This window comes from Anolis carolinensis, unplaced genomic scaffold (assembly GCF_035594765.1).
Source record: "Anolis carolinensis isolate JA03-04 unplaced genomic scaffold, rAnoCar3.1.pri scaffold_23, whole genome shotgun sequence".
Lineage (NCBI taxonomy): Eukaryota > Metazoa > Chordata > Lepidosauria > Squamata > Dactyloidae > Anolis > Anolis carolinensis.
Window position 1 is genome coordinate 668,932 of NW_026943832.1, and position 12,014 is coordinate 680,945.

Genomic DNA, 12,014 nt, shown 5'->3' on the forward strand with positions numbered 1-12,014 from the left:
CAACAGGATGATGTTCCTGGGTTATACATGTCTGTTCCTCATTGCTTTATCATAAAAACATTGGGAAAGTTGATTATATGGCAGAACCTTTGTTTGTGTATCACAAACTTCATTAAACTTATAGAATACAAAGTTTCTCTTGCCAGGACAAAGTTTTCTCCCTGTAGTCAACTGTTGCCATGTTCTTAGGATACAACCAAGCAGGAACCGACATGTGTAAACTGAGAACAAACCAACATTTTAAAATCCCGTATTTTCCAAATGTAGGGACATACAAAGATTCGAATTTCTGTATTTTCCAGCCAGAACCAGGATATTCCTGCAACTAAAAATCTGTTTTGTAGTGATTCCTCCCATGTTTTCAGGGGATGTCATTTGGCCACCCACCATTTTGAACTGGGAGCTCCTGGGATAAAGGTACTGTGTGGATGGACCCCCAGTCTCAGCTCATTCTGAGTTTTAGCTTTTGTTATACTATTCCTGCAAGCTTGGATTACACAACTGTACTTTTCCTTTATGATTCAGCCTTCCTTCCATTCTTTATACATATTCTTTTTTTATTTTCACTTCCTCCTTAAAACAGCCTCCTTCCAACAGCTGTAGTCTGGCAAATTTATGCAAATATAAAACTTAGCATATAAATGTTTCCCTTTTAACTCCAACTAGTCACTTTACTGTATACTTGGAGATGGGATTTAAAGATTTTTCTCCATTTTTCATCTGTACATAGCATCTTCCTTGTTGTAGTTTCCAAAGTGTAGTTTCCAATTTGCAACAAGATAGTTTTGGTTTATTTGGACAAAATAAATTGTTAACATGTATTGTGGCAGGTTTTCTCCCTAAAATCAAATACTATTGGGCAAAAAGAAATGTGCAGAACATACACAACACATTAATATTAAACAGCATTTCCAGTACTGATATTATTGTATTAAAACTTTAGGGCTCCAAAGCACTCCAAGACACCACTGTGGCATGGACAAAAAACAATTTCCTTACAGTTGACCACTAACATATCAGCAGGATGCATTCCTAATATGTAACACGTTCTTCGCTGGCACGGAAAAGAAAAAATGTTGGTGCAATATAACAGGATACCCATTCACAATATTAAAGTATGTGTAATTATGCTAATACTGGTCCACTTTGGGGTGCCATTAGGAATATACAGAATAATCATGGTTCGCAATTAAGTTCAATAGAACGGCTGCTCCTAGATTGTGGAATTCCTTCCTGTGTGGGCATCTGTCTTTTCCTTTTACTGTCAAAAAATATTTTTAAAAAATCAGATAGACCTTTCTCTTATAATTCACTATAGTATGGAATCCTGGGATTTGTAGAATGTCTCCATAGCAATATAGGCAGTCCTCAAGTTACGAACAAGATAGGTTCTGTTTGTTTATTTGTATGTAAGTCAGAATGGGTGCATTTTTAAGTATAACTCCAGCCAAAAAATATATTCTTTAGCTTTGGATAGCATAGGAAGGGGTTAACAGCCCTGTGGTGTTTGTTTTGCTGCCTGTGCCCCTGTTCAGAAGATTTCATATATGATATATGATAACTGGATTTTGAAAAAATTGGCCCGTTGTGAAAACCAGAATTGGTGATAAAGCATCAGTGGAGATACCTTTTCCCCATGAAAGTTCTTTCAGGAGTGAATTTCCCTTCCTTAGGGACAGATTTCTCTCTTCCTATTGTCTCACTCCCGTTCTTAAATCTGAGTCATCTGTAAATGGGGGGGGGGGGTTGTAACTTGGGGGATGCCTGTCTTCTGATCCTCTAAAAGAAACCCCAAGAATGTCTTCCTGCTGATGTTCAAGTCCTCTTCCATTTGTCATCCCTCCCTCTGAAGTAACCTTTCTATGTATCTTGTGCCCTCTTGTGGTTGCATCTGAGTGCTGCATAGATACATAACGAGTCATTCGTTTATGAGGTCCTAGTCACAAATGGGGTAGATTTTAAAGTTGAAACCCCACCAGTATTTTAAGTGGGATCATGAAGGATATGTGTACCAGATTTTGGTCAAGCATCATCAAACCATGTAGGAACCTTTCCATAACAAACATATATACATATTTAAATATTTTCATTTTGTACACAGATGTGGCAAAAATAGTTTTCAATGAGTTGGGTTTTTATCTTTTATTTATGTCTTACTTGTTTTACCTTTTATTTATGTCTTACTTATTTTAATTTTATTTTAATCTGCCTCAAACGTGGTTGGTGGGGACGAGGCTCTTAAGTTTAATGACTTCTGTTGGATTTAACATTCCCCAGATTCCAGATTCCTGAGGAGATGCTCAATTCTGGCCACAGGGAGAGCAGCTGCTTCATCATCCATTGTGGCATCTTGATGGATACTCCCTCATTGGGAGCTGGACGAATTTTAGGGTGTCATAAATTAGTTACATTTGCCTCCCCGCAGAGCGGTACCTAAATTCCTACTTGATAGATGCAACTATCTTTTGGTTGCTTAGGTTTTCCTACTGCCTTATAGTCCAGTTAATGGTGCTGGCTGTCACCTGTAAATTTATACATTTATGTAGAAGAAAACTAGGTTTTGTACACTGCAAAGCAATGAAGGGAAGGGCTTTGCATAGGTAGCCAGAAACGTAGGCCTAAAAATAAATAAATAAGGTGAACCACATGTATATCAAATTGCTCTGTTCAAACACAGTTTCTAGACTGCATCAGAGGGGATTTACAGTGGTAGCCAGGAACTCCAATACAATATTGTTTGGAAGATGTTATATGGAACGTTAAAAGACAACAGTGACAATTACTTTCTTAAACCATTGCATCAGTACAAAATTAGAAGTAATTCAGCTGAATCATGTAGCTACATGTTTGTGCATAACTTTGAATAAGAATGCTTAGAAAATAGAATAAAATACTATATAGTTTCATGTAAAAATAATATTTCATTTGCTACATAGTCAGTAGACTAGAGTCCCCAACATCCCCTAGTGCAGTGGTTTTCAAACTAGGTTCCAATGCAAGTCTACTAAGACTCCAAGATCTCTCTGATATGTACTATTGTTGAGCCAGGTGTCACACATCCTGTATCTCTGTATTTATTTGTTTCTGCCTATGTGTAGTAGCCTACATTTGTCTTTGTTGAAATACATTTTATTAGTTTTGACCCAACTCTCTAATCTGTTGCCGTCATTTTGATTTCTGATCCTATATTCTAGACTATTAGTTATCCTTCTCAATTTGGTGTCATCTGCAAACTTGATACCATAAGCATGCTCTCTAAACCTTCATCGAAGTCATTAATAAAGATGTTGAACAGCCCTGGGCCCAGGACAAACCCTTGTGACACTCCACTAGTCACTTCTTTCTACTAGTCACTTCTTTCCACATCTCCTAGTAGTTTCATGTAGAGGTTGAAGAGCGAGTGAAACACAAAATCTTGAGGGGCTCCACAGCCCAGAAGCCAAGATATTACAGAAGATGTTGAAGCAAGTGAATGACGATGGAGGTCCAGCAGAGGTTGGAACATTAGAAAAGGCTGAGCAGTTTTTGTTCACTGTCAGTGAGCTTGACAATTGAATCCATTTACATTAATACTAGAATGATACAAGTCTTAAAACAAGATATTACCATTGTGTTAGTTTTGAACAGTAGGAACCATTAGCTTGACAGAGAAAATTACATATAATGCTTCAGCTGTCATGACAGCCCACAAGTTGTCAAAAAAGATCTTCGGGAAGTTTCAGCTGCCTTCCCTAACTGTCTCTTTCCAGTTGTATATCATATCAATCTGGTTAAGCATTACTTGTTCAACACTGACGAGGAGTAGAAACAAAGAAAATATTGGGGCCGTTGTTTCAGAAAAGGTCATCGGGCATGTATGTTGCCTTTTCTGGTAGTATCATTATTAATGGGGGGGGGGGGGTCAGATATCCATAGTAAAATCAGTGGATTTCAAACTAATAAGGATATAGAGCAACTTCTGTATTCATGGGTGCAATACCCATAATTTTGCTTACCAGCATCCAATAAAATATGCTCTCTCTAGGCATTTTCTAGATCATCCAGCACAATTCTATGGTAGACTTCAAAAGAAAGTGTCTCTGTTCGATAGTGTCCACAATTATTTGCTGCTTCACTTTTCCACTATAAGCTTAGGTATCATGACTCCTTTGAAGTCATATCATAAAGGTCAACATGGGACATACAACTGTTGTATGTATACATGGTCCATCTGGCTGGGGTCATCAAAGGGAAATCGGAGGCAAAGATAGATTTTGTTTAAAAAATGGATATTGAAGGTCTTTGGTGAGGAGGTACCTAACACTCCAAAACCTGACCTCTGTTGCTATTTGATTTTATTCTAAGTATTTATATTCTGTCCTGCTGCCAAATATGCTCCCAGAGTAACTTAGAAATTGCTGGTTTGTATAGTTCCAAGTAGAGTAAACCCACTGAATTAATGGGGCTTACCAATGTATTGACGTCAAACACAGACCCCCACCCCCCAGGTCAAATTAATAAATTCATGAAGACGGCACAGTTGCTCAGTTATGCAAACATTTGCAGGACTGAAGGGGCCCAGCAGCAGCTACTGCCGTCCGGGATACTTCTTGCAACAATCTTTCCCTTTTGACTATTAGTCTATTTCTAAATAACCCTTTAATAAATGTGTACTGTAGTGCGCTGTCCTCTATCTCTGACTCTTTGTATCTTTTTGCCTCTAGCGACTTTCTCTTTCCCTTTCTCCTCTGGCAGCCAGCCCTAATAACCACATGGTCGCAATGGCCCTCACAGCCGTCACAACTGGGCTTCTTTCCTTCCCTCCTTCCTTCCTTCCTGCATTCCAGATGTGACCCCTTTCACCCCAAACTCCCCCGTGGATACCCAGGACTCCGGAGTCATTGGGTTCCCCTCAATATTCATTGATCCCCTGTGTATGTGCACCCTTACTCCACGGATACCAGGCCTCCAGAATCATCGTGTCCCCCCCCGGTATCCGCAGGTCCCTTATGTGTGTATGTTTAATATGCTATATTTTATGTCTTAATATAAAACTTTGGAGCAAGAAGCCATCCAGAACGACCCTGGCGACCTCTTGTCAGGACTCCTTGAGCTGGAAGTTAAACCACCTATTCTTTGTACAGCCACATGGGCATATGAAGAGACATTTATCACCTGGTTGTTAGGGATTCCTCTTCTTCAGAAGAGGAAGGGGAGCAGGAAAGTGTTCATGAATCTGAGGGTGAGCTGGAATCTGAGGAGGAGATTTTGAAAGTACCCACTTTTCAGAGCAGAGACGTCGTTCAGCTAGGATTGCTGACAGAAATGCAGCTGAGTAATTAGGAACTGCCCTAGCAGCTGTGAGGGGACCCAGAGCTATAAAGCAGAAGCAGGTGCAGCCAGCTCTTGCTGGTAACAAACTGACTCTAATGCCTTCGCTCCCCGTGTGCCTGCTCCGAGTCTGTGTCTGGATTTATTGCTGTTTCTTTGTCTGAAGTAAGACTGCCATTTGATTTGGGACTGTATCAGAGACTAAGAACTGCATTTGCCCTAAAACTTCCTTGCTTTCTTTTGCATTATTCCACTGAGTGTGCTGTACTTTATGTTTTGCTGAAGTAAAGCGGTTTCATTTACTTACCACAGTGTCTTAAGGCTGTTCTTGCAAGACAAAACAGGACACTGGCATTTTCTTCCCTGGTGTTGGTGTGATTTTCCCTGCTCTCCACAATTACATTTCCCATTTTCCCAGCAACGGATCCTATAATCCTATCACTTTGGTCAATATGCTGCTATGAAACATTATGGACATTGGTGTAGACTTGCGTGTTTGGGACTCATAAAGATAATTATCACAACAATAGAACTCATGAGACTTGAGGGCCCCTTTTTGTTTGTCTCGTAGTTAGGACACTTATCAATTCAGAAAACGATGTCTTCTTTTTTATATATATAATCTCCCTGCCCTTTGCCAACCATTGGAGAGTGGAAACGCTCTCTGATTGGCTGGCAGGGCCACCGTCCTGCCTCCTGGAGAGAATCCTTCCCAGCTGTTCATGACATCAGACCAATCAAGACAAAGTCGGCCTTGGCAGGGTGGGCACAGGAAAAATAAAAGAATAAACTTTATAAAATGTCTGATTTTACTTTTGCTTAGGATCTCGGCTTTCTTCTGCAGCTTACCGCGAGCTGGCATCCAAATCAGCTGACTTGAATAAATACCTCTTCAACTTGGTGCGATTTCTTAATTTGGAAACAATGGGTTAACTTGTTCATCTCACCAGGCAGTCCGCTGCCAGTATCAGTATCCATTTATCAGAACTGAGTATCCACGCTCTGGGTTTTTGCTATCTGCGGTCCGGATCTCACTATCCACAACCAGTCCAATTGGCTCTATTTCAGTATTGACTCCTCATTCAACAATTGATTCAATTGATTTATTTTATTTAAGCCTAACCAACAATATTCAAGCCATAGTTTACTCTATAATCAAGTATGTGAATCAATATAGCATAATGGAGAGACAAATCACAGTATAAAGAAGAGCAGACTTACAATCTATAAGCGAAAAAATACCCACAGGTCTCTCATACCTATTGCTTTGAACTGACTAGGTCTTTTCTTCCTTTTCTATTAGATTACTTTTTATGTTCCAGAAACAGCTGTCCTTGCAGGTTGCCACTTGCTGAAAACTATTATTTCTCAGACCTGTTCAGCTTTACCATATAGCAAAATATGGCTGAGGGGTAATAAATCATATCCTTTCTTCCCTCTCATTATAGAGACAAATTCACAATTTAGACGCAGCCCTTTGCAACTGGTGATAATTCTGTCAGCGAAGCGTTAGCTCTATGGGGTTTCTTTTGTTACTGAACATAAATCCAGGGAGGCGGGGGAATTACAAGACTTAAATCTGGCCAGTCTCTGATGCTTAAGGGGGAAGAAAAAATCCTTCAACCTAATTTGCACCTCACCGTCCGGATAGGCACTATGCTTTTGAAGGACATTATATAAAATCCAAAACATGTTGTCAAAAATAAACATCCATCTGTCTGTCTTAACTGCCCCACTAGCTTCTCAGCTTGGCAGCCATTTTGGCAGCCTGCAAAATTCACGACAGTTTCAGACACAATCTGCTCATGGATTTGCCTTCTGCACAATATTTGCTTTGGTGGTACAGCACAAAGCATTTCAGTTTCTTAAGATAAAGAGGGGTAAAATCCCCTGAGAATAGTAAAATATCACAACCCCCTTATGCTTCCCATAACATGAGCATTGGCGCCTTGTAAGGCCTCTTTCCTTTCTCTTCCAAATAACTCTCCATTGTGCCAAATCATATGTAATCTCTTTGATTTAAAGATGCAACCCCATACAAAACAACCCTTTGCTGACCCTCCCTCATTTTCCCATCTGTTCAGAGTATCCTTGGCACTTTTATTTAATTTATTCCTTGTGGTATCCTGTTTCTCCTCCATGTATTTTACATATACAGTAGAGTCTCACTTATCCAACACTGGCTTATCCAATGTTCTGGATTATCCAACGCATATTTGTAGTCAATGTTTTCAATACATCATGATATTTTGGTGCTAAATTTGTAAATACAGTAATTACTACATAGCATTACTGCGTACTGAACTACTTTTTCTGTCAAATTTGTTGTTAAACATGATGTTTTGTGCTTAATTTGTAAAATCTAATTTGATGTTTAATAGGCTTTTCCTTAACCCCTCCTTATTATCTAACATATTCGCTTATCCAACATTCTGCCAGCCCGTTTATGTTGGATAAGTGAGACTCTACTGTATCAGCACAACTCACAACAAAATTAAAATGTAGTATATAGTAAATAAATAATGAAATATTAAATCCAGCAGAACAAATTAAGAAACAGATTTAAGATCTTCTCCTCCTAACCTGAGCAAGCAGAGGCAATTTGTTTCGAAAGCAACATAGAGGAACATTGAAGAACATCTTCTGGAAGGCCATTCTAAAACGTTGAGGCAGAGCTTACTGTTCCTTTTTTGAACTGCCTCTCTCTAAATCTCTCCCAAACTTTAGTCCAAACCTTTATCAGCACTGCATTGGGCCTACGCTGGGCCTTCTCCATACCGTGGGCATTGTCACCAACACAGGAAAGACTCCAGCCTTCAATTTCACATCATACAAGTACAATACGTTAACTTGCTGTGGAGCCATACAATGACATCCTGAGGTATGCCATTCAATAAAGTACAGGTTCAACATCCTTTATCTGGAATTCCAAAATCCAAAATATTCCAAAAACATGGGTTATTGAAACAGTGACACCTTTGCTTTCTGACGTGAACACACACTTTGTTTCATGCTCAAAATTATGTAAAACATTGTATAAAATTACCTTCAGACTATGGGCCTCATCAGACAGAGATCCATAAGACAGGGAACAGCAGGGGAAACCATGGGGTGGTGCATCTCTTTGTCCCCTTACAATCACATGATGTTTTCCGGTTGCCCCTAACTTCCTCCCGTGCTGCCTCCGGTTTAGTGAATGACAACATGGGTAGTCATCCAAGTTCTCAGGACTGCTTCCGACCACGATGCTGAGATACAAACAGGACAGAACCCCACTGGAAGTAGCCCTTCATCATGTGATGGGCTCCATCCTGGCTGCATCTCAGCAGGGTTCAAATATAGGGAGAAAGCCCCATGTGATGAAGTCATCAGTGTAGATTTCATGGATTTCATCTTTAGACTTGGGTCCCATTTCCAAGACATCCAATTATGTATGTATATACAAATGCAGGTATTCCAACATCCAAAATAAATCCAAAACACCTTTGGTCCTAAGGATTTTAGATAAGGAATACTCAACTTGCACTTAAAATGCTCTAGATTAGTGCTTTAGAGCTTTAGTGTTGCACCAACTACAAATTTCAAGAAAAAACAGCAATGAGTTAAAAAGGTATCAAAATGTTATAATTTTTAGAAGTGCCAGCCTTTATAAAATGGACTAGAATTTGGTTTTCAGTTAACTTTGTGACAGGTTAGTGAAGTATTCAGCTCTCCTGGGATTAAAATGGCGAAGAACAGTCAAAAACATGACAAGCTAGGTAAAAATATTGAGATAACTTTTTTTTAAATGTGGGATTCTGAAGATCCCAGGAAACATCAAAAACAATTTAGGTGATGGAGTTTCCAAACCACTGGTTTTCAATATATACATTACATGTCAGGTGAAGACAGTTTTTAAGACTGCACCAGGGGATGTGATGTATGTTTTTGTGTATGTTAATAGGTTTTTAATGGTTTCAATGGTTTTAAGTATTACAGTAGAGTCTCACTTATCCAAGCCTCGCTTATCCAAGCCTCTGGATTATCCAAGCCATTTTTGTAGTCAATGTTTTCAATATATTGTAATATTTTGGTGCTAAATTCGTAAATACAGTAATTACAACATAACATTACTGCGATTGAACTACTATTTCTGTTAAATTTGTTGTATAACATGATGTTTTGGAGCTTAATTTGTAAAATCATAACCTAATTTGATGTTTAATAGGCTTTTCCTTAATCCCTCCTTATTATCCAAGATATTCACTTATCCAAGCTTCTGCCGGCCCGTTTAGCTTGGATAAGTGAGACTCTACTGTAATTTTATAGTTTCCATGTTTAATCCTGTTTCAGTTCTTGTTTATTTGTTTATGTTTTAAATTATATATTGTATGGTTTTTAGTATTAGCCTCTATCTAAGTTGCTGAATTTACTGTTTTTTATGAAGTTTTATATGTTTTTACGTTTTTAACTCATTGTTAATGCAATTATACTTTATGGTGACCTAGTCTAATTTTGTTTTGCTCAACTTGATCCCCATGTAAGCCGCCCCAAGTCCCTTTGGGGAGATGGGGCAGGATATAAAAATAAAGTTAGTATTGGGTCTCTTTTTGGAGAAATAAAATAAGATAGAAATATATAAAATAACAACAACAGCAGCAGTAACTTATATAGGGGTAGTCATGGCCACCACGAAGCAAAATACAACCAAATAAAAATTCCACAGAACAGTAAAACTTGGGGAAGCGGGGCAAGTAAAGACTTTATTGAGGCCACTGGTGTTTAAAGTTTATTGCTCTTTTTTTTAGTTCCCACGAAGCCATGAAGTAGAAGGACCAACTTAACAACAGAAGCAACATCTGATAAAAATGCACACCTGTGACTCTAATATTGTCACTTTTCTTCTAATGTATGATCATTAACATGTTTTGCCTGGTGGAGGAAACTCCGAAATCTTGCTTGTTGTATTTTGTGCTTTTAAATTGACACCCCGCCCCCCCATCTCGCAATTGCTCTTTTGCAGATTTTGTATTTTGTTGTTTTTCTATTTTAGATGCCTGGCTCACCTCTCCATATTTCAATGGGCAGCAATGCCAGGATTAGCAGACGCTTAACCAGAGGCATCTCACATGGCAGGGACTCTGTTTTGAATATGCTGGTTTTATGGACTCTAAATGTCTCCCTATTACTGCCACACTGCACTACTGGATAGCAGGCTGAAGCCAAAGCAGATGGCTCCTTCTACGACAAAAGGCAAACTCACCTGAGTATAAAACAGCTGAAGAGAAATGTCTGTATTTCCCTTGCTTTATGGCTTCTGATCGTCTGGAGTAACAAAAACACTAAGCTTTACTACTTTTGCACAAACCCTCTTTGCACCCTATGAGCATCTTGCAAATGTGTGCTGGGAAGCTAGACAGAGGTAGTGACTTGAGTCTGGCTTCTGCTAGAAGAAACTGCAGGGCATCTAGGCAAGTCATATATATGCCATACTGTCAGGTCCAGAAAAACCATGGATAGGTTCACCTAAGGCTTGCCAAAAATTGGAAATGACTTGAAGGCACACAACAACAACAAGATATTACAAAGAAACATACAGCGTCAATGTCCTCTCACCTAAAGGGAATGACAGCCTCTAGCACTGTCACTGAACTTCTTAGAAAAGGATGGGGGCGACAAATATTTTGTACATCTCCGGAGGCAAGAATAGGTAGCATGAAGTATAAAGTTACTGCCTTAAGACAATATGAAGCTTCAGGAATTTGTGATTATACATTCCACCACTGACACTCCCTGTGGCCTATGGGGTATCATTAATCTACTCTGGTTCTGTTTCCTCATCAATTTAGTAAAATATTCAAGGTGTATTAATGGTGCTTTAATGTAAAACAAACCACAGAAAAAAATATTTTTTCAACAATTTTATAGCGATAGTCTGCTGTGTCACACAATCTAAAACAATGCTGGGATTCATTTTTATTGCTTTCTTGATTTGTAGCCTTTATTAAATGCTAGTTTACAGTCAAAGGATAAACATTTTCTTATGAAAAGGCGGTGCTAATTTCTTTTAAAATTGGTGCCAAAAAACAAGTTTAGTAAAAAGGAGAAGTTAACACAAGTATTCTTAACTGTAATACATTTTGAAGTAATTGTTTCTTTAATCCTTGAAATTAAAGACCTGATAAAAGAACACTTATAAATTCTGCTACTCCTGAATCTAAACACAAATCAGAATTCTATTTGCCATCAAAATCAGTCAGTTTCTGCTGTCAGCGAGGCAAATCTGGTACTCTGAGGCTTACCTCAGAAGGCAATAACAAGCCCCCTTTGAACAAATCTTACCAAGAAAACCTTGAGATATGTTTTCCTTAGGGTCACCATAAGTCAAAAAAGAGATAAAGGCACCTAACAAATGTATTCAGCCATATAATATATTTCAGTGGTTCTCAACCTGTGGGTACCCAGGTGTTTTGACCAACAACTCCCAGAAATCCCAACCAGTTTACCAGCTGTTAGGATTTCTGGGAGTTGAAGGCCAAAACATCTGGGGACCCCCAGATTGAAAACCAATGGGTTTTTTTTAATCCACAAGATTTCTGTTTATATGAAATAGCATACACCTCAATATCTATAACATCTAAATGACTTTCAAAGATGCACTAACTTATGAAGGAAACAAAATTAGACTTTACTTAGTGTGGTTTCTAATCAACACTTTATTATGC

General features: G+C 38.7%; 1 protein-coding gene across 1 annotated transcript in view; it reads left to right on the forward strand.

The window, feature by feature from the left end:
- The window catches only part of LOC134294812 (uncharacterized), a 39,163-nt gene extending 27,682 nt beyond the window's left edge, over nt 1–11,481 (forward strand). Inside the window, exon 5 of the mRNA XM_062966550.1 lies at nt 10,343–11,481. Coding sequence (XP_062822620.1) covers nt 10,343–10,501 — 159 coding nt within the window. The 3' untranslated portion in view covers nt 10,502–11,481. The remainder of the gene's footprint in view (nt 1–10,342) is intronic.
- The last annotated feature ends 533 nt before the right edge of the window (nt 11,482–12,014 follow it).